The sequence below is a fragment of the Oryza brachyantha genome, chromosome 3 (assembly GCF_000231095.2).
Source record: "Oryza brachyantha chromosome 3, ObraRS2, whole genome shotgun sequence".
NCBI classification, from domain to species: Eukaryota; Viridiplantae; Streptophyta; class Magnoliopsida; order Poales; family Poaceae; genus Oryza; species Oryza brachyantha.
The window spans coordinates 13,391,814-13,415,598 of record NC_023165.2 but is presented as its reverse complement, the minus strand read 5'-3'; the positions used below and the strand labels follow the sequence as shown (position 1 = coordinate 13,415,598).

The following is a 23,785-nucleotide window of genomic DNA, read 5'->3' as shown; positions in this document are numbered from 1 at the left end:
CTCTTCCTCTCATACTCTCTCTTTTCTCTCTCACTCACGTCGCCATGGTGGGGAGGCTCTTCTATCTCCTTTTTTTTTTCTCTCTTCCTCTCATACTCTCTCTTTTCTCTCTCACTCACGTCGCCTGCGCCGGTAGTGGGTGTCACGCCCTGACCCTAGGAACCCCCTAGGCCGGGCCCGTGCTCTAGGAGACACAACCAACACACGTCTTTTCTACGCACCCGGAAATGACTTCCCGGTCGGTCACCTATCCCAAGATTACTCTAGGCCAAGCACGCTTAACCTTGGAGTTCTCTCGAGATAAGCTTCCGGAAAAGAACTTGCAACTTGTTATTATGAGTATTCTATTAAATCCTATTAAGCCTTGGGCTGGGATGTTACATACACCCACCCTCAAAAGACCCGACGTCCCTGTTGGTCCATCATACCCACACTTGGACAAACAACTTGGAACGTTCCCCTCTTGAACACGTCCGTGTGTCCAGGTCCGGTCCATGTGCTGGAATGTTACAGTGGGGAGGCAGACGGCACTAGTGGCAGCTGGGCGACGCTGGGCCGGAGCTAGAGGGTGGCTGGCAGTGGTTGGCGCCATGCATGTAGCTAGGTGATGCGCCATGTATGCTGCATGCATGCACTCACGGCGACGGCGCCTCGGGTAGGAGCGACGCCGGCGACGGTTGCGCCATGGAGGAGAGGAGACCAGGGCTGAGGAGGATGCTTACCCTTCTCGACTGGAACCTCGCCGGTTCCGCGAAGAGCTCGGCACCGCGACCACGTCGGCTCGGAGCGACGGAGGAGATGGAACCACGCTGCCGGAGTAGTGATGGGAACGGTGAGTTCTGGGGTATTTATAGGCGTCGTGGTGCTGTCCGGGGTCCGTCGCGACCACCGTCGCTCTCTGCTCGTCATATCCTTAGCTCGACTTTTGGCTTCTCAGACAAAGTGATGGCACGACAGCGATTGCAGTGAGCGCTTATCGATGGAAAATGCGGGACACATCGAGGGCAGCGACTTTGTGTCCCCGGCAAGCTCGGGTTGCAGCGATGCAGTGCAATGCTACTGCTAATGATGGTCTACTGCCTTGAATGGTTCGACGCAGAACGAGCAAAATGGAAAGAGGGCATAGGGGTAATAGGATGAGAGAAAAACTCGGGCACACGAGAGAAGATATGCTAACTGTGGAGGCAGTAGGCTAAGTGCTCAATTGAATGGAGGAAATAAACATTGGATGAATAAAGCCAACGGGTGAAGACAACGGTTAAGAACAAGGAGTAAAAATAATGATTCTGAATGGCTAGGATGCTGAGATTGTTTTGAGATTTTCAGATAGATGATTTGGACAGAGAGAAAGAGAATAAAACTTGGAACACCTAATTAAACAACGAAAATAAAACTCTCCTAAAAAAATAAAATGGGAACCTGATAAACAAATAAAAATGCGGGCATTACAATTTTCTATCATCTATACATCTTGCCCAATTAACATCTAAGTATGCACTAACAGTCATGGTCTTAGACTTGTTTATATGTAGCCCAAGTTTGGTGTCTTGCTTAATATATCTCAAGATTCATCTCATAGCAGTCCAATTAGTCATGGTTGGGGCATGTAGAAACTGACACACCTTATTAACCGAGAAAGCTATATCTAGCTGAGTCAGAGTCAAACATTGTAGAGCCCCAACAACACTTCTATATTGTGTGGCATCATTGGGTCCTAATGGATCCCTTATGCAATAGTAACTTCTCATTAGTACATAATGGTATATTAACAGGTTTACGGTATGATATGTTTACTTTCTTAAGTAAGTTATCCACATACTTTCCTTGAGTTAAAGACAATAGTACAGTAGGAGTTTTGTTTACCTCTATACCCAGAAAATAACGTAAGTCACCAAGAGACTTCAAAGCAAACTCCCTCTGCAGATCCTGCAATAGAATTGGTATTGCCTCTTGTCTTGAGCCAGCAACTATTATGTCATCAACATATATAAGCACAAATATAATAGCCTTTGAACCTTGGAAACCAAGATCACATAATTTCTTACTTAATCTAGAATACCATGCTCTAGGTGCCTTTTTGAGGCCATATAAGTCTTTATCTAGCTTGCATACATATCCTGGATGAGCAGCATTTTCATAACCTTGTGGTTGCCTCATATATACCTCTTTAAGTAACCCATGCAGAAAGGCATTATGTACATTAAGTTACCATAGGCTCCATCCCCATGACACTGCAATAGAGAGAATGATCCTAGTTGTTGTTGTCTTAACTACATGACTAAAAGTGTTCTGATAATCTATAGCATATCTCTGCTTAAAACCCTTTGCAACTAGGCGGGCTTTATATCTATCTAGGGTGCCATCTTGTTTTCTCTTAATTTTGTAGACCCACTTGCAATCTATAATATTTTGCTTTTACTAGGGAGAACTAAATGCCATGTTTTATTTTAAATCAAGGCCATATACTGATCAACATCCATGGCATGTTTCCAGTTATCTTCCTAGACCATCATGTAAATTTTCTGGCTCCATAGTGGTTGTGAGAAAACTATGTTTATACTTGATAGTAGCATTAGTATATATTTTTTCTTTGCGAATACCACTTCACGGGCAAGTTTTGGGCCGAACCACCTGGGTTTTGTCCACATCGCCCCCAGGTGCAGAGGATCATCAGGAGGGGTAAACACTAGAGCCTGGAGGTAGATGTAGGGTCTCTGGTCAATGGAGTAGCAGATGTGGCATCCTCGGTGTGATGGGAGTGCAAGGAGGACTGCGAGGTCATCACCAATCCAATAGTTTAGCCACCACATTCTCAAATCCCACCAAACAAAATGAGCAATTGAAACTACATTTGCTAGAACAAACTATTTTCCAATTGTACCATCTTCCTCCGATCTACAAATTTGGCCAATAAATTCGGAAAAAAATTGAGGGAATAGGAGGAGAAGCTACCTTGCGATTTCACAAAAAAAACGATGCAAAACGATTGTGTTTTGAGTGGATTTGGGAGGGATTGGTGAGAGGGGTGAGAGAGAAGGAAGGCAACAGCCTCGGGCTAGAGGAGGGGAAAAAAGAAAGAGAGGAGATGGAGAAGGTAGGGTTGGGGGGGGTGGGGAGTGGGAGCCAGCCCCTGGCGACGACCCCCCTCCCCCCGGCCACGTCGGTGCCAGCTCAGTTGAAGACAAAACCAGTCAACCGGGCCTCGGCACCACCTGTCATGGCACCGTGACATAGAAGTTGAGCGTCATGTTCCATGGTGTCGAGGTTTGGATCCATTCATAGACCATGTTTCGAAATGAGTCCAATTGTAAAATTTGTTTTCAAAAAAGGCTAAACTGTGCAAAATTAAAGTGGGATGGTGCCCTCCCAAGCAAGAAGTGCACTATTTGTACGGGCACTCGGTGCAGAGCTGCAGAGACCTAGAATAATATCAACCGAGATTTCTCAAGACATAGAACAAATCAAGAGCAAGAACAAAAATAGTGGGGCTTATTACTGACTTTGCACAATGGTTAGAGCACGGGGTTTGAACGACACGATTTCTACACCGTCCTCCAGCCGCTGCCTCGTCTGTATTTAATAGCAAGAATAGGAAGAATGAATCAAGAGCAAGAAGAAAATCAAGAAACTTTTATACTGCCATGGTGAGGCATAAGGTCGGATGGACGGTTGCATATATACTGCCATGGTGAGGAAGAACGTGGTATGATACGGACGGTTGAGCACATCGTGTGTGCAATTGCTGTGGTGTAGCCGTGGAGCTGACCGCACCAACCACCTCCCAAACAACCTCCATGGGAGAGAAGCTCTTTGTCCTCTTCCGGCGTCGGCGAGCTAGCTAGCGGTGACGAGGACTGGGCGGTGGCGGAATGTGCCGATAGAGAAGTGGTGGTGGTGACTGCGGCGGAGAAGTGGCTGGGTGCGGCGGCGGCGGAGACGGTGGCTGACGCCAGCGGAGGTGGCGCAGAAGCGGCCGGGCTAGCAGCTGTGTGCGTGCATTCTACGTTAGGGTTACTGGGTTACACTACGACCCCGTTTGTTCCCCGCTGCTAATAACTCAGATTGTCTCTTTCACACGCACGCATCCTGAACTGCTAAACTGTGCATTTTAAAAAAAAATTTCTAAAGTAAAGTTGCTTTAAAAGTTTAGATTAATTATTTTTGATATATAGTTAATAATTAATAATTATGTACTAATCTATTACGACGTTTTTCGTGCCGGTTAACACCACCACGCCAAACGCAACGTAAGTGTGTTTTTTTCTTCGTCTCTGCATCAATCTTTTGTGGCGTTTTTTTGTTTGTTTTTCCTTTTTTTTTTGCGCGATGCGCCATACCTTTTTATTCTATGTGGGTGGACTGATGGATGAACTCCCTTTATATTTTCTCCTACAACTAACCGCTGCAACATTTGTAATACATAATTTTTTTAAAAAAAAACTACAATTTTCTGCAAAATGAGCTTAGCTCTCAAATTCCAAATTTTCATTGTACAGAACCATACTATGCCATTCTCTGTGTTTTCGTCTACACAGAGATGGTCATTTAATTTTTCCTATACTTTTTAAAGAAATTTGATAAAAAGAATGTAAAATAAGATATATATGGTTCTGAAAAGAATTGAATTACTTTGTCAAACTGTAGGGAAAACTCTCTCAAAGAAGTTATGTGGAAGAAATGATTTATTGGGTTTTATATGAAATATAGAGGGCGTTATAGTTACTAATCAAATCAATCATGATCACATTTCAATTATGTTGATATTGATACCATAAATAACATTTCAGAAAAACGTACGTTATCGTTATTGGGTTTTTTCTTCGGCCGAGGAGCTGCATACTTAAGCTAGGCACAATGCAAGGTGCAATCAGTGCGCGAATTAAGCGAGCAATTAAATAGTGTAAGCAAAAGTTAAACTAAACCAATAAAGCACGTAAAATCAAAATTGTTCTCAAATATATATAACCAAGGGGACCGGAGAATATCGTGGGTGAATTGCATTATTGACTACATTTATATATAATATATATCAGGTGCATCTAGGGCTGGCCGCAAAGCCGGAGACAGGGAAGGACTGCTTGATGTTCTGGGCCTGGAAGATGAGCTGGTCGCCGTTGCGGTCGACCTGCCTTATGCCGATCCACGCATACTCCGCCTGGAAACTCACGCCGTAAACATCATGGATTGACCCTGCCTGGACGGTCCCGCCGAAGCTGGTCGCGAACCGGAACTTGAACTGCTTGCCGGCGACGGTGACGGAGAAGTCGCAGAGGGCAGGAAGCGTCGCCTCAAGGTGACCATTTGGTTGCAGCGTGTATGACTGCACCCCCTGTGGGACCAGCCCCTGCGGCAGGTTGTTCTGCTTCAGGACGTCGTAGACCGTTGTCGCCGAGGCGGCGTACACGATGGCCGCCACAGCGATCACGGCGGCGAGGAGATGCTGCGCGGCGGCCATGGCGTTGCTCTGATCTCGTTGTTGACCAGACCAGAATGCGTGTTGCTGACTTGATGTAATAGCTAGTATATTGTAATAGCTGATGGGCTAGCTGCTAGTATATGTTATGTTAGGGGAGGCAATGACCCAGGTATATATAGCCGGCCGATTCCAACAGATCAATTCATCACCATTTTATTGCATTTATTTTCGGCGCAGTATATGCAGAATTTACTTTCCTTGCATCAAGGCGTGGCTCCATCATGGCAGACATGCATGGGACACATAATTGCCGAATTACATGCTCAATTACATTCCATGCATCAATACCTCCATAATCGCAGACATGCATAGGAACACATATATACCATAATTTCTAGCCCTATTTTTCTTTTTTTCTCATATTTTTCTTTGATTCATCCTATAATTTCTAGGCCTCTAGAGACAACGTAGAGGCTTATTTTTCTATTACTTTAATTGCTTGATAGATAGTTCTAAATTGTATTTATATATTAACAATTTCTCTTTATTTTTCCTTATTTTTAATCAAAATTTTAGATCGTTTTAAATTGTATTTATAGATGGACTCTTCCCTCAATATCATTATTTTAAAAGTTTTAATCGAGATTTCAATTTTTCTCTTTTTATAGTAAGTCGTGCGTGTAGAGTTCCGGGAGAGCCTATTCGGATGTTTTTTCTATAGTTACCCTTTTTCCATCTGGAACAAGGCGCTTGATTTCCTTCCTTGTACCAAAGGAATTCCAGCTCGATTTCCTTCACTTGCCGATCACATAAGGCAATCTGTACGATTGATTTCTTTTTTTTTCCTTTTTCTCTTGTTTTTAGCCCGCCGTGAAGCCTTTTTTTCTATTATTGTATATATATATAATATATAATAGATAGTAGAGATATGCCCGGAAAGCATTGGATCCAAATATATATGCATATGGTCTGCTATTCCGTCTAATACAGGAGTGTCTGTGCGCGCGCTTACTTTTGTATTTTGTACTACAACTAACCGGTGCAACATTTGTAATACATGAAATTTGATAAACAAAAGGTATTAAAATAAGATATGGTTTTCACAACAAAAATTGAATTATTCTCAAACTGTAAAAAAAATCTGAAAGAAGTTATGTGGAGGAAATGATTTATTGCGTTTTATATCAAATATAGAGGGCGTTCTAATTACTAATCAAATCGATAATGATAACATTTTAATTATGTTGATTACTGACATCCAAAATAACATTTCATAAAAACGTAGGGTTTTTTTCCCGCCGAGATGCTGCATCCTTAAGCTAGGCACAATGCAACGAGTAATCAGTGCGCGACTTAAGCGAGCAATTGAAGAGTGTCAGAACAAACCAAAACAATAAAAATAGGAAGCGCATAAAATCAAATTGTATATATAACCAAGGGATCGAATCGGAGAAGATCGTGGGTGAATGGCATTAATTATTGAATACATCTATCTAGGGCTTTGATGATCAAGAGCATCTAGGGCTGGCGGCAAAGCCAGAGACAGGGAAGGCCTGCTTGATGTTCTGGGCCTGGAAGATGAGCTGGTCGCCGTTGCGGTCGACCTGCCTTATGCCGATCCACGCATACTCCGCCTGGAAACTCACGCCGTAAACATCATGGATTGACCCTGCCTGGACGGTCCCGCCGAAGCTGGTCGCGAACCGGAACTTGAACTGCTTGCCGGCGACGGTGACGGAGAAGTCGCAGAGGGCAGGAAGCGTCGCCTCAAGGTGGCCATTCGGTTGCAGCGTGTACGACTGCACCCCCTGTGGGACCAGCCCTTGCGGCAGGTTGTTCTGCCTCAGGACGTCGTACACCGTCGTCGCGGAGGCGGCGTGGACGATGGCCGCCACAGCGATCACGGCGGCGAGGAGATGCTGCGCGGCGGCCATGGCTTTGCTCTGATCTTGTTGTACTGTGTCGATCTACTGCAGGCCGGCCGGAGTGTGTGTTGATCTACTAGCTAGGGTATCGTTATAGCTGATGGGCTGCTGCTATATGTTATGCTAGGGGACCCAACGACCCAGATATATATAGCCGGCCGATTCCAACAGATCAATTCATCACCATTTTATTGCATTTATTTTCTGCGCAGTATACGCAGAATTTACTTTCCATGCATCAAGCTGGCCTGACTCAATCATCGCAGACATGCATGGGAAGGCATATGTTGCTCAATTACATGCGTGGTCATCGATCGTATCCTCTTCAATTAATATCCGTGTTTTCCGTTATTATTCACATATATTGCTGAATGCACCAGAGGAACTGTGCGGCCTTATGTAACGCACGGTATATTTTGTGTATTACGGTATTACCATGCGCTCTCCTGGACACACAGTAACAGACCGTAGCACATGGAAGGCATCCCGTCTGTAGCGGTGGGATAGAGCCCCCCCGGACAAGAAGCGCACAGTTGCGGGGGCACTCGGTCAGAGCTGCAGATACCTAGAAAAATTAATATCAACAGAGATTTCTCCAGACATAGAACAAATCACCCGGGTGCCCAAGTGGATCATGCCAAGTGTGGAATACATTGACATTTTAAAAATTACTTTATACGCAACATGTGAAATATGCTTAATGTATGTATAGTACATCGGGATAAAATTTTTTCGCAACTACGTTTGCCATATCCATTTTGTCTGGTTAAGAGAAGAAATTCTTCTCGATTATCCATATGGGTTTCAATGTGTAACCTATTTTGACGAATATCTCTATAACTTAATAGGGTATGGGTTGAATCAGGATATAATTAAACATCCTCGATTGTGATTTGTGTGCCCATTAGGAGTGTAATAATTCCTCGTCCAGCACCAACTATTACAGTATCACGTCTAGCGATTGTCAAAACTTTCCCTTCTCTTTTTAAGAGTTTGGAAGTATTTGATCTTCTGTTGACGTTAAAAATAACAATCAACGGTCACACACGTAGGTCTGGAAATCAATCTTATATCATTCTAGTGCAGGACCTAATTTTTAGAAATACTGGCCGTGCCAGTCAGTTTGATCCTGTAACTGACAAGATATAACATAGAAAACAGTTAACCCTGAAGCCGCCATCGGCTGAGTAGCCGAAACCGCCCCAAGACCCTAGCCGATAGACTAGACAATCTGCTTTACAGGAATTTTATGATAGCAATTGCAAATAAGCCCAATCGGCTAAGCCAGAAGTAAGATAAATACTGAATAGCCTAATCGATCAGTTAATCTTAAAATATCGGACCGAACCGAGACAGCCTTAAGATTAATCAGCCGATCGGACCATGACAAGACTTATCGCAAATAAGGCTAGCAGCCAACACAAGACTAAGCTTGTAATTACATGTGAACTAGAATGCTATACTAATTATTAGCATGACACAATAACAACCAATGACACACGTGCCCGATCCAGATCTAGAAGATCGAACCTAATCGAGACAGTATAGATCTAAGCATAACCATGCATAATATCAGACGAATATTATAGCATGCGCACAACGAGATAGCAAAACAACGTAATCTATCAATTAATCCATTAAACTCAGCCGATCGGACATGCTTCTATGGACAGATTATACCAACGTACATAGATCAGACCTAACCGAGACAGTACGCAGTCTCGCATAATATAACCAAAACATGAAGATCAGTGAGTTTAACCAACGAATCAGTGAATTAGTCAAGATAATGCTGGCTAAAACTCCAGCGATAAGCCTCTACGAATCCCCAATCCAATTCCAACAACGCGGATGCAGTAAACCAGATTGATCGGACTAAACCGAGATGGAACTAGGCCAACTAGAACCACGTTACCAGATTGAAAAGAAGAATTCGTAGGGACTTGAACGAGCGTTATTACTATCTTAAGCTAAGACAGATCAAAACAGTAATAGAGCTCAGCCCGCCGATCAACCAAGCAGAAGATCGGATTTAACCGAGACAGTTCTGTCTTAGTTGATCGACGGGTTTTGATAAACTAGAACTTACATTGCGAAGCTGACAAACTGTCACACCCGGAGTTTTATCCCAAGCCTAAATTCGTAAAAAAATTTGTAAATAATAATTGGCTTAATTAACTCATGAAAAATCAATCTAAAGAAATTAATTTAATTAAATCGAGGTTCGCAAATCGATTAACTGGATTTAAACACAAATTGAAGAAGTATAAAATTTGGCCAAACAAATTAATTTAAAACTCGGCAAAAGTGGAGCGTTTCTTTTTTCCTCCTTTTTTCAATCTTTTTCCATTCCTTCCTAAATTGGGCCGAAGTCCAATTTGCCTCCTCTTTCTTTTCTCTTTCCTTTTTCTTTTTCCTCTCCTCATTCCCGGGCTGACCCAGCCGAGCCAGCCCACCTCCCCGCACGCCCTCCCCTCCTCCCGGCCGGGCCGCCTTGGCCTAGCTTCCGCGCCCGCTCGGCCAGCTCGCCCGCGCCCGCGCCGAAGTCCGCGCCACCTCCCCGCCGCATCCAAGCCGGACGCCGCGCCGTCGCCGCAATGACCGCCGCAACTGCCGCCGCCGAGACCGCGTCGTGGCCGACACGGACTCTGCAACCGCCGCCCCGCCCTAGCCGGCGCCGTCACCCTATAAAAACCCTGACCTCTCCGCCCCGCCGCCACTTTTCTCCTCACCCGTGCACCGCCGCTTCCTCGCCGCCGTCGACCGATCTCACCATCGACCGTCGGACGTCGCCACGTACCCGCGTCACCACCTCCGCCTCGGCTTCGCCGGCTTTTCGCCATCTTCACCGCCGCCGGTGGGGCACCCGAACGCCTCGTCGCCTTCTCGCCCTCTTCGCCGTCGCGCCCGACCTCGTCGCCCGCACGCCGCCGTTCGCGCTTCGGCCATCGTCGCCTCCGCTCCATTCGCCGTCACCCGTGGCTCCTCCTCGCCGACTCGCCGCCACCTCCGTCGCCGCCGGTGAGCATCCTCCTTCCTTTCTCCTTTCCCTTTTCCCTCTTCGCTCGCCGCCGCCGGCACACGTGTCGCCGTCGCACGCGCGCGCCATTCGCTGCCACTGACGCACCGCCCCGGCGCCATCACCTTCGCCTCGCCGTCGTCACACGGTCGCCGTGCCGCCACTGCCGGCGCCCACCTCCACCTCCCGTGCGCCGTCGGCGTCGCCCCGACACCGTGCGCTGCTGCCCGTGGCCTTGCGCCGGTCGCCGCCGTCGCCGTCGTTGCCCCCCAGTCGTCGGCCGATGCCGTCGCCGTCGTCACCCTCGCGCCGTCGGTCCTCGCTGTCGCCGCTCGCTCGCCGCCGCCGCCATCTTCCTCTCCCTGCTGCGCTCTCCCCTCCTCCTCTGTTCGGGGCCACTGACGAACGGGGCCCACCCGCTAGTCGCCAGCCGCCGTCCCTTTCCTCTCTCTTCCCCGGGCCCGAATGTCATCCTCCCCTCACTCCTCCCTCTCACTGCCTGCGGGACCCCACCTGTCAGCGCCTCCTCCCTCTTTCCTTGCTGACATCAGCAGCCCTATTAATTGCTCAATAATTGATTTAGGACTTTTCTGTTTAGTTAAAAAAACCCAGAAAACTTGTAAAATTCATAAGTAATTCATCTAGTCTCCGTTTAGGCCCATTCAAATTTTATTAAATTCATAAAATTGTCAAGAATCCATTAAAAATACTTTCTTTACTGTTTCAGTAGAGTTTGTGCCTGTTTTATTTATTTTTGTGCTTTGTCGTTTAGATTCGGACCCCACCAAAGAGCCGGTTTACTTCGAGATCGTCGCCGAAGTACCCCAGGGGCCAGAGCAAGGCAAGTGGCACTCATCTTTGATCATATTGAACCTATTATTGCAAATCCCCCGCTTTATTTATTCAAATATGTATTGTTTTAATTAAAGTATTTACTGTATTTATTTCTCGGGTAATCCTTTTTATTATGCCGTTGATTATCCGGCTTTATTCGTGCTAGACCAGGGGTAACTTGACTAGAGTTAGACCTAGGTTAATGCTTAGCCGTGCTTAGATCAAGTAGCTCATGGGATCATTTTTAGCTCATAATAGTTGTATGACGATTCATTATCCGGTTCGGGTTAATGGCGACTAAAATATTGATAATGGTGGGTCGTGGGTGTGTAGGTGCATGGTTTTGAGAGTCGCACCCATGGCAATTAAGGACCGGTTCACGGGAAAGCCGGGAAGTAATTAAGTGCTAACCACATGCCCACGGTTACGGACGGACTCCCAACTTCACTGTGATTAGTGAACCTTTAATGACTTGGGTAAACTAGTTTTCACTTGAGACTACTGCAACGTGGTGCAACGTTGAGTAGTGGTTGGGCCTGTCGCAACGTGGTGTAATGTTGGACAGTGTTGTGGTATTTTACAACTGTTATTTACTTATCCTTTAATGTATTTAATTACCTTTATTCGGTTTAATCTCTGTTATTTATTTTAAATGCTGCTTTATTACAACTAACCCTAGCCTGCCCTTGATGATACTTATGCAGCATTTATTACCCTCCTTTCCGTGCTACTTGTTGAGTACGGTGGATTGTACTCAGCCTTGCCAATTTCCCCCTCCAGAGTTAGAAGTGAAATCCGATGGAGGTGACTCTCAGGAGTGAGCTGGTCTGCCGTCGAAGCTTTGCCTGTGGACTGGAGCCGTACCCGCTGGAGCTAGTCTACCTTTCTTTCTGCAGCATTTTTGTTAGAATAAGTGTTATTTTCAGTTGTTTCTAAGAACGATGGTTATGTAATCAACATTGTCTTTTTTGTACTCTAGCTGGTCCTGGACAGGGATTTTAATACACAATTAAGTTCAGAAATTCGTATGAGGAATTTCTGGGCGTGACACAAACCCCGCGCTGAAAGCTCAAGCAAGTCGAAGATTTCAGGCGATGCGCCAAGTTAGATTGATCTAGAAATAATTTACAAGGATCCCGGGCAACTATATTTATAGCCCCGCTAAATAACTAACCGGATAAGAATCCGCTACTAACTAACTTTACATTGTCCGGACACTAATTAAATAACAGAATTCTAAACAAACTTTAAGATAAATCCTAATTAATCTACACGGACTCACAGTTAAATACCGAACCTGTCTCCAAGCCTTGGGCCCAATCGGACTCCCATCCTTGTCCGATCTGGACTCTATCAGCTGCAACCACATCACTGCCAGTTCCCTGTCTCCAGTCAATTCGAGCCTTCTTATCCGATTCGGTCTTCAACCGTGTTTCAATCCATAATGACTATTTGCCAAAATCTGGCGTTAACATCTTCCTAAGTATAGAATTTGTGGTTCCGCTGTCCACAAGGCATAATTCCTCTCCAATCGGAGTGATATCATGAGACATCTTTTGTTTCTCTTCTCTTCCTCTTTGTGTCCTTGTTGTGATTGATGGTTTGATTGGTGGGGAAGAGCGAAGTGCTGATAACGTATTGAGATGAGAAAGTACAATAGAGGAAAATGAATAAGGTCGATCTTCTCATTCATCATCAATTCATTATATACAGGGGATACAGTGTGAACCGTGAGAGTACGACGTTTGCATACTCATTTCAGAGAGACGTCCGTTGGAAGAGTGAAGTGTCGATAACGTGTTTAGATGAGAAAGTACAACAGAGGAAAAGGAATGGGATCGATCTTCTTATTCATCATCAATTCATTATATACATGGAGATACGGTGTGAACCGTGGAAGTATGATGTTTGCATACTCATTCCAAAGAGACGTCCTTCGGAGGGAGAAACACACATTTCTCCTCGAGCTAAAACATGTGAATCATGCTCTTCTCATGGTAACCTCCTTTGCATCTGGTTGAATGAGATCACTCAAAATAATTCATAATACATTCTGCGTTTAGGTTACTGGGTCAATTTTCTTGTGTGCGTGCTTTTTTTTGTACGGCGTTTTTTTTTGTTTTTCTTTTTTTTTTGCGAGGTGCGATACGTTTTTATTCTCTATGGGTGCAGGGACAGAAAAAACTCCTTTATGTACTTTCTCCTACAACTAACCGCTGCAACATTTGTAATACATGGATTAAAAAAAAACTACATTTTCTGCAAATTGAGCTCGTCTCTCAATTTGCAAGTTTTCATTTTACATAAACATGCTATGCCATTCTTGTGTTTTCGTCTATATATAGATGGCCATTTAATTTTCCTGTACTTTTTTAAAGAAATTTGATAAAAACAGAAGGTAAAATAAGATATGGTTCTGAAATAAATTGAAATACTTTGTCAGAAAAAACAGAAAGAACTCTCAAAAGAAGTTATTTGGAAGAAATGATTTATTGGGTTTATATCAAACTAGAAAAAATATGCCAGTGCATTGCATCGGGTCAAGTTAATTACAATTGTGTCAACTAAAATAAGTTTTGAAAAAAATTATGCGTTGAGTCAAAAATAATAAATTTTAGTCACTATACAATTGATTTGGGAAATGTCCGTTATATCATGAAATGTACGTTATATCACGATGATTATATAATAGTAAATTGTCCTTATCTGCTATTAAGAACCTTTTAAATTTTTCCTTACTCCATATTTTCTCTATTCTTTTATCCTTTTCCCTTCATGTCTTCCATTTCTTTCTTTTCTCCTTCTTTTCTTCGTTATCTTCCGTTTCACATTTCCTCTATTTGTTTCCCCCTGTGCAAGCCTTTCTTCTCCCCCGTGCAAACCTTATTTATCCTATAATTATAGGACGGTGGATTCAAATCCAAATTACACATGAATTTCATATTCTACTCAGGTGAAACATTTGTTTGGTTTGTTTTTTAAAAACAAACAAACGCAATCCTAACGTTATTGCGATATTAGATTTACTGGTAACTGTTTTTCTAGATGAACTTGTTGAAAACGACAAGGAAAAAGTACGAAGTAGCCCACTGAATTATCGCGGTCGGTCGAATTACCCCCTAAACTGGAAAACCAATAAAATTTACCCTGAACTTTCCATACTAGGCAAATTACACCGCTTGACCCAATCCAAAATGATTTTGTCATAAGTGATAGTCTAGTCAACATTTTATTTTTTAATGGTGGGGCCCACCTGTCATAACCCTAAACTCTCTTTCTCCGGCTGGAGAGCGAACGGGGGCGATAGCGGCGGGCGAGCGGGCAAGGTGGAGGTTCGCCAAGTGGGGCCGGGTGGTGGGCGACGGCATCGTGTCAACGAGCTTAGCAGCTCGGGTTGTAGCGGCGGCGTCGGCGACCTCCTTTCCCACCGTCCGTTGACACGTCACTGCGCGAGGGTAGATGGCGGGCCACTGCGGCAGGTCGACGAGCACAGCTGGCTCCGTTGGTAGCAGTGCAGAGCTCGGACACGCTAGCACTGCGGCGGCTGCTCCCTTTCCCGTGCACCGCCACCATTCTCAGCACCGTCCGCACGGCCTCCGCTCTCGCCCGCCCGCACGGCCTCTGCCCTCGCCCGCCCGGAGTGTGCGGCGAGCGCTCGCCGCCCTCGCCACTGTTCGCCCTTCAGCCCGAGAGAAAGAGAGCTTAAGGCTACGACAGGTGGGCCCCACCATATTAAAAAATAGTGATTAGATTGACACGTGTACGCCACGTGTGACAAAACCGCTTTAGATTGAGTGAAGGGGGATAATTTGCCCAATATTAAAAGTTCAGGTAGACAATGACTGATTTTCATGTTTAATGGGGTAATTCGGCCAATCGCGATAATTCAGGGAGTAATCCGTGCTTTTTCCAAAAAGTAAATAAAGAAAAATTTCATTCTGAGTTTACAGATTCTATTTGGGTGCCACGTGTGTCAAAGGTGCATGACTACTTCAACACGTCATGATAATAGTCGTGTGAGTGCCTGCGAGAGCTAGTTCAAAAACTTATCCACGCAATTTTTATGTGATTATTTTAACGATGTAATTTGATGTTCCACTAACTTGCCCCACGAAATATAGAAAAACCTCTCCACTGTGTTGTATAATTTTCGAGAAAAAGAAAATTTTAATTTATTGTATTTAATATCAAAACTTTTTTAAATTTTTCTTAGATTAAGTTTTTTTCAAACAAAAGTGAACTTAAAAAAATTTCCATTGGTAAAATTTCAAAATTAAAAAAATATTTCTATTACATAAATAAAGTTTTTCCAATAATAATCTGTTTCCACAACTATACATAAACTATATATACATACAGATAAAATATTTCTCATCATAAACTTTATGCATAGGTATTCATAAGCTTTAAACACAGCTAAAATATTTCCATTCACAAACTTTAAACATAAATAAAAATATTTATACATACAAATATTTTTGCTCGTCAACTCTGTACGACAACCAAAATAATCTCTCCTAAAATCACAATAATGATGATTTAATTTAAGAATTTATTTAGGTGATAAAATCATGGTGTTAAATTTATAATATACTATCTGATATATTTGATAATTAAAAAAATTATAACACACAATATTATAAATTTAGGATTAAAACCTAAATTTTAATAATTATTTAAATTCTTTCGCAAAGCTGGGGCGATGCTGCTAATCGCGGTTGACCTGGCTGGCAAAAACAATTTTCACCTGCATTCTCAGTTCTTTTTCCACTGCGCGACGGACAGAACTCATACTAAACTTGAGCCCAAATAACATGATCTCAATCCTCACGCTAGCTATATGGTAAAACATTATTCGTTTTTATAATAGTACTAGATATAGAGGGCGTTATAATTACTAATCAAATCGATCATGATCACGTTAATATTTATGTTGATATTGATGTCAGAAGTAACATTTCAGAAAACTAAACTTACGTTATCGTTATTAGGTTTTTCTTCGGCCGAGGAGCTGCATGGCAATCAAGAGTAAATTAATAATCGCCGTTGTACATCCTTTTAAGCTCGGCACAGTGAAAGGTACTAATCAGTGCGCTAATTAAGCGATCAATTAAAGAGCGTAAGCAAAGGTTAATTCAACCAAAAAAAGGAGTAAGCGCATAAAATCAAATTGTTGTCAAATATATATAACCACGGGATCGAATCGGAAAAGATCGTGGGTGAATTGCATTATTGACTACATCTATATATATCAGCTGCATCTAGGGCTGGCGGCGAAGCCGGAGATGGGGAAAGACTGCTTGATGTTCTGGGCCTGGAAGATGAGCTGGTCGCCGTTGCGGTCGACCTGCCTTATACCGATCCATGCATACTCCGCCTGGAAACTCACGCCGAAAACATCATGGATTGACCCTGCTTGGACGGTCCCGCCGAAGCTGGTCGCGAACCGGAACTTGAACTGCTTGCCGGCGACGGTGACGGAGAAGTCGCAGAGGGCAGGAAGCATCGCCTCAAGGTGGCCATTCGGTTGCAGCGTGTACGACTGCACCCCCTGTGGGACCAGCCCCTGCGGCAGGTTGTTCTGCCTCAGGACGTCGTACACCGTCGTCGCGGAGGCGGCGTGGACGATGGCCGCCACAGCGATCACGGCGGCGAGGAGATGCTGCGCGGCGGCCATGGCTTTGCTCTGATCTTGTTGTACTGTGTCGATCTACTGCAGGCTCGCCGGAGTGTTTGTTGGTGTATGTACTAGCTGATGGGATGGTATATGTTATGTTAGGGGACCCAATGACTCACGTATATATAGCCGGCCGATCATATTCCAACAGATCAATTCATCACCATTTTATTGCATTTATTTTCTGCGCAGTATATGCAGAATTAACTTTCCATGCATCAAGACCTCCATCATCGCAGACATGCATGGTCATCGATCCTATCGTTCTGTAATAATATCGTGTTTCCGGTTATTAAACCAAAAATATATCATCGTTCGAAATCTATCATTAACTTTCATGCAATGACCAAATGTGAGAGTCCCCAGGCTCTCTAAACTTGCGTGATATATTACTTGATTCTTTATGTATTTCCTCGTAGGTAAATTCTGTCAAATACCACCCTCATTGCATAACATAAACAACCATTAGCTCAACAGGCACTGATTTTGTATATTTGTGTTCTTAACACCAAGGCCGGGTTCGTTCGAGAGGAGGAGGGTGTTAGTTATCCCGCGTGGAAAACGTAGTAATAAATTAGTACATGATTAATTAATTATTTAAAACATGTAAAAATAGATTAATACTGTTTTTTAAAAATATAAAATTTTGACAAAAAATTCACCGTTTAGTAGTTCGAAAAGCGTGTCCGTGGAAAATAAGGGGATAAGATAATTTATGCGGGCTTACCGAACATGGCCCAATTTACCATGATCCTTTCGCAACAACACAGAGGTATTTGTGTCAGGTCTTAACTCGATCGCATCGGTGCCGGGAATGGACCCGACACGAAATCTGCCACACTGAGGAGATCGGTACATTTGTGTCATTAACGCATCATTTCTCATGTCGTTAAAACCAATTTAATAAAAATATATCGGCAAAATCTCGGTTCCTTGTGTGTGATTAAGGACCCTAGTGCCAAGATCTCAAGTTCGCTCCCGTTTAAAGCCTCCTAAAACCTCTACAAAAATTTCAGTTCAAATTCAAATCGAGGAAATCAAAATCCTTTTGAAAAACACTCCCAAAATCTTCTCCAAAATTCCTCCAAATAAACCCTTCCAAAATATTCTCGAAAAGTCCATTCAAATACCCCTTCCCAAAATTTGTAGCTCAATTCAATATTCAGAATAAAATTTGGAATTTCAAACATTAAATCCAGAACTCCAATCCCAATTTCTAAATTTGAAAATTCTCTCGGGATTTGCAAAGAAGGGCCCAGACTTCTTCCCTTCCTTGGCTTAGCCCGGCTCGACGTCTCCTCTCCTCCCTCTTAGTCCGATCCTGATGACTTATTTATTTTCAGGATCCTTAATATTCTTTTCTATATGTGAGATATTTATTTGATGTTATCCGACCCTGATGGTCTGGATATCAATTAGATAATGAGTACAACAATGTGATGTGGCGATGAACATGAATTTTACTGTCTTGCTGTTGTTATCGTCTTTCTAACGATGTTTTGTGTCGAGTTCTATTAGCCTTTTATCCTAAAGGTATATATGGCATATTTATATATATTTCATATATAATTGAAATTACTACATATTTATTTTTATAGAAGCTTTCTAATATTTTAGAAAAGAGTAAGGCCGCGCTTGGCAACGACCGTAAGAACCTAGATTCCCCTATTTTTCTATCCGCACGCTTTCCAAACTGCATGCTAAACGACATGTTTTTTTAAAAAATTTCTATAGAAAAGTTGCTTTAAAATATCATATTAATCTATTTTTAAATATTTTTATATTTAATAATTAATTAACTATGTAGTAATCTGTTACTACGTTTTTCGCGCTAGATACTTATCCCAAAACTGTATAAGGCGAACGTACCCAAATTTATTGGGCGGGTACAATTTAGTATGCAAACTCATAAAATGTTTATTATGATGCAGGAATTGTTTTGCATGTGCAAATCAAGTCCAAAACGACATATTGTTGTAAAATCATGATGAATTATATTTTAATAGGATATATCCATATATGAGACCATGAGAAATTTCATGATAGCAGGCATACATATGCTCAATCGACTAAGTCAGAAGCAGGATAAACGCCAAACAGACGAACCAACCAATTAATCTTAAAAGATCGGACTCAACCGAGATAGTCTTAAGATTAATCAGCCAATCGGACCGATTTAGCACTTATCGCACGTAAAATTGACAGCCGATAGGAGACTAAACATGCAATTTAATATAAACTGGAACGCTATACCAATTACTAGCATCAAACAATAATAAGCAACCACATACATACTCATACCAGATCTAGAAGATCGAATCTAATCGAGACAGTACAGATCTAGATACAACCATGTATGAAATTAGGAAAGTATTGCAACATACGAGTAACAAGATAGCAAACCAACGTAATGTATCAACTTATTCGTTAATTCCAGCCGATCAGACACACTTCTAAGAAGATCACACCAAACACCCATAGATTGGACCTAACCAAGATAGTATGCGATCTAGTGCGATATGATCATAGAACTATGAAGATCGATGGATTTAACAGACAGATCAATAGATTGCTTAAGATAATGTTGATAGAACTCCAGCGATAAACCCTCACAAGCCCCCAATCTAATCTGATAACATGAACCCGTCCAGCCAGATTGATCGGACCGAACAGACACTGAATCTAGTTGACAGGGATCATGCTCGCAGACCAAACAGAAGAACTTGCGAAGATTTGATCGAGAACTACTACTACATTAAGCTAAAACAGATTAAAGCAATAATAGAACTCAGCCCGCCAATCAACCAGGTAGGAGATTGGACTTAACCGAGACAGTCTTGTTCTAGTTGATCGATGGGTTTTGATAAATATGAACTTACATTGCGAAGCTGACAAACCCTGCGTCGAAAGCCTAAGCAAGTCGAAGGTTTTGGCGATGCGCCGAAATTGAGTTAATTGATGTGAAGATGTCTTTACAATGACCCTGGGCACACATATTTATACCCTGGGGTGTTAACTAACCTACTGGGATAAGAATCCGTTACTAACTAACTTGTTGTATCCAGACTTTAATTAAATGTAAAAATCATAAACAAATTCTAAGATAAAGCTTAACTAACCTACATGGACTCACAACTAATACCAAATCTATCTCTAAACCTTGGACCCAATTGGACTCCACTTCCTGTCCGATTCGGACTCTATCGGCTGCATCCGTACTGCTTCCAACCTCTTGCCCCGAGCCGATTCGCCCTTTCTTGTCCGATTCGGTCTTTAGTTGTGTTTCAATCCATAACGGCAATTTGCCAAAGTCTGGCGTTAACAGATGCCCCCCCAATTTCGAAATAATTCATTGTTCCGAAATTTCTTCTTTTGTAACCGATTTCCGCTATCGGCTCCCCCTGTTGTGACGGTATAGTCTAACGATTCCCCTGTTTTAGCGCACTGTGCTAACGGTCGTCTTCCCGTTGGCTTACTTCATAAGCATCTGCTTCTCCCGGACTTAGCCATTCTCGCCATTGCCCTCTTCTTCCCTCTCGAGCTCTTGTGATTCTCCCACACGCGCTCTGCTTTCGCTGCACTCAACTCCCTTACTAGGAATCCTCGTAGCCGCCTATGCACATTTCCGTCCTACGCACAGGAATCCCATCGCCCGGACTCCGCCGTTGGCTCCAGTGACCTCCTCGTCACATTTCGCGCTCATCGTCACCAATGGCCTCTCCGACCCCGTCGCCCGACACGCCTTACGAGATCCCAGTGGTAAATCTCTTATCCCGACCTTATTTTTGCTTTTCGCCATCAGGTACCATGTTTTCTTCGCTTAGGGTTTACTGTTAGAATTTTCCCGCTCAACCTTCTTTTTATTTTGCATCGGCCCATTATATTGTATTGTTCCGTCAGCCTGATCATCGATATGCCCTTTTCTTCATTGTTTCTTTTAGCAACTCAAAAGCTAGATTATGATTCCAAGCCCAAAATCTAGGTTTTACTTTTTGGGTCCCATGGAAGATCCTGACCCAACGGACCTTATTTGCTCTGAGGCCAATAGGGATGCCCTTTAAAAATGTCAGATTGAACACCTCCGACTGGACCCAATACTTTAGATCTTTCCCAACACCCTTGACCGGTTGGAGAGATTGGTACAATCAGATGTATAAGACCTATGGTACCCAATGGGAGGAACTTGACATCCGCCACTGCATACGGATCAACCTATCTAAAATGGAAAAATAAGAACCCCTCTCACAGCTGCCTCGTATTTTTGGTCCGATGCTCTGAATGCTTTTGTGTTCGGCCATGGGATACTTACCCCAACCCTCACGGATGTATTGATGCTAACTGGCCTGAACATCATGGCACCCGTGAACCCCTTAAATTTGAGAGGAAATTGCCAGCATCGGCTACAAAGTAAGAACATTGGAGGTTGGTCGAAATACATCGAAGCCCACCGCAAGGACTTTGGGACAGCCGATCATGGGGAGCACAGTGCCTTCCTCAACCTTTGGTTGGAGCGATTTGTATTTTGTAAACAAACCCTGGGTCTAACCACCAATATGGAGAACCTAGCCGAACACCTGGCCGATGGGAACAACATCCCCTGAGGACAATACCTGCTTGGAGCTGTATAGCATTTGCTGCATCAAGTATCCTCCAAATTATCCATCGGCCAACCAGTCGGCCACATTGCTGGACCATGGTGGTTTCTCTAACTATGGCTCTGTCTGTACTTCTCCAGGGTTTTCGAGTTCTCGGCCTTCAGCCAGCGCAGCTTTCCCTCTCTATCTTATCTAGAATCCGAATCGACCGAGTCTGATGAGGGCGAGGCAGCAGACGATGAGGAGGGAGATGCACAGGCAAAGGGGGAGCCAGAAGCAGCAGGCAGAACAGCTGCCAGAGCAGGCGGCCCCAGATCCTCAGGTTTCAGGTGGCCACTCTACTCAGAAGAAGTTTGTGTTTGGAGCACCTCAGATGGAAGAAACAACTCAGCCAGAAGTAGCTGCAGAGGTAGAGGCCACTGAGAGTGATGGGATTCAGACAGAGGACGATACTGCAAGCATCGCCTCTGGCGCCACTGAGATTGTCCTGTCAGATGAGGATTGACCATCTCATTCCCCTGCTTGCTCCCTTTTCTGGTGTATTGATGCCAAAGGGGGAGAAGTTGCAGAATTGAGAGGGGGTCAAAATGATTCCGAGTCTGTGTCGGCCGGACCGTCTGCCCTGAAGCCGGACCGTCCGGCCCCTCCTTTATCCTGTGTTCTGAACTTTTGTGTTGCTGGGATGTATTGACTGTAGGCTAGCTCGCATTTAATTTCGTTGCTATGTGTTGTGTGTTCGTTGCATGAACTCGTATGCCTTACGTTAGAAAAATTCAAGTTTCATGCATAATTGCTTGTTGAAGGTAGCACACATCTAGGGGGAGCTAGATTTATTGCATCTCTCCATGTATGATGTTTTATTGTCATGCGTTGACTAGTATTGTCATCAATCACCAAAAAGGGGAGATTGAAAGTGCATCTAGCTCCTAAACAAAGTTTTGGATGATTAATGACAATGCTAGCCAAGCATGTGTACGCTAATGAGTTGTGATTGCAGAGAAGATAAGAGATCATTTTGATTGAAGGATCACTTGATCAAATTTAGAGCTTGTGTGAACCGAAGCGATGGCTCTACGAAGACGAAGGCGCTCGAAGGCGTATTTTATTCTTTCTTTTTGAGTCGTAGGAACTCCGTACTACTAAGAGGGGTCACTGGAATCTCTGCATGCATCCTAGAGTAAGCCTAAGTCGAGTGGAGTAAGTTTAGGTCCAGTTGTAGCCTATGTTGTTTTTCCTGAAGGAGGGACAGGATGGTCCGGTCCTTGGTCCAGCCCTTGGTCCGGTGACAGGACGGTCCGGTCCTTGGTCCGGTTTCTGCTTGGTCCGGCCCTTTGTCCGGTGACAGGATGGTCCTGTCCTTGGTCCCGCCACTGCTCTAAGAGAGTGAGTTAAGTGCCGGCCGGACGGTCCGACCCCCTAGCCGGACAGTCCGGTTAGGTTTCTTTTCCAACGGCTAAGTGATGTCTGCCAGCCTATAAAAAGTGCTCTTGAGATCTAGCCGTTGGTGAGGCTTTCTGTTCGAGTTTTCTGGTTGCTAGGGCAAGTTTAGCACCTCTCAAGCCTCCCCACTAACCCAATACACCTCCTAGAGAGATTAATCGTTGGATCATGTCTTAGAGAGAGTGTTAAGGTTAGTGAGTAATAGAGTGTTCATTCTCGGGCGTTGATGGATGCATGTGGAGTCAAGGTGACCTATTACTCTTGGAGATTGATCTCCTAGACGGATAGGCGTCGCCCGCGAGCCTCCGATCCGTGTGGAACGCCCGGGAGCAAGTTGTGAAGGTTGGTACCTAACCTTCGTAACGGAATAGTTAAGATTGATAGTGGATTCTTGTGCTTTCTCATAGAAGGTTACAGGGTAGAGCGAATTACAATCTAGGGCTGGGCAAGCTGCCTTGATCTTGACCTTGGTGGTCAATCGAAGGGGTTGTTAGTCCCTAGTTGTGAATTCGGAGACCCGTGTTGGCCTTGTGGGAGGAAGCCAAGAGAGGGAAAGGATCGAGAGAGATCCCGCTCGCAGGAGCGCCTCAACGGAGAGTAGGATCGAAAGATCCGAACTTCGGGATAAATCTCTCGTGTCTTTGTTATTATGATTTCGTGTTCTGTTTGTTCCTGCATTCTTTCTGCTGTTTTATTACACACATAATCATATCACGTTCCCAGGAACATCACCAAAAAGGTAGACTGTCAAGTCTGCATTTTTCACTGACCGGACGGTCCGGTGTACTAACTAGGACGGTCCGGCCAGAGCTCTCGGCCCAACCCGAGAGTGCCGACCGGACGGTCCGGCTATAGGCCCGGATGGTCCGGCCCCTGTAC

General features: G+C 44.0%; 3 protein-coding genes across 3 annotated transcripts; all 3 read right to left on the bottom strand.

Moving 5' to 3' along the window:
• Positions 1-5,029: 5,029 nt before the first annotated feature.
• LOC107303765 lies at positions 5,030-5,455 on the bottom strand. The gene has a single exon (XM_015834438.1). The coding sequence runs from the start codon at positions 5,453-5,455 to the stop codon at positions 5,030-5,032; it is 426 nt and encodes a 141-aa protein (XP_015689924.1).
• Positions 5,456-6,924: 1,469 nt separating this feature from the next.
• Positions 6,925-7,350, bottom strand: LOC102704324. The gene has a single exon (XM_006651403.2). The coding sequence runs from the start codon at positions 7,348-7,350 to the stop codon at positions 6,925-6,927; it is 426 nt and encodes a 141-aa protein (XP_006651466.2).
• A 9,095-nt stretch (positions 7,351-16,445) lies between these two features.
• On the bottom strand, positions 16,446-16,871 carry LOC102704045. Its single transcript, XM_006651402.2, has one exon. It carries the CDS (start codon positions 16,869-16,871, stop codon positions 16,446-16,448), a length of 426 nt encoding a protein of 141 aa, XP_006651465.2.
• Positions 16,872-23,785: the final 6,914 nt, after the last annotated feature.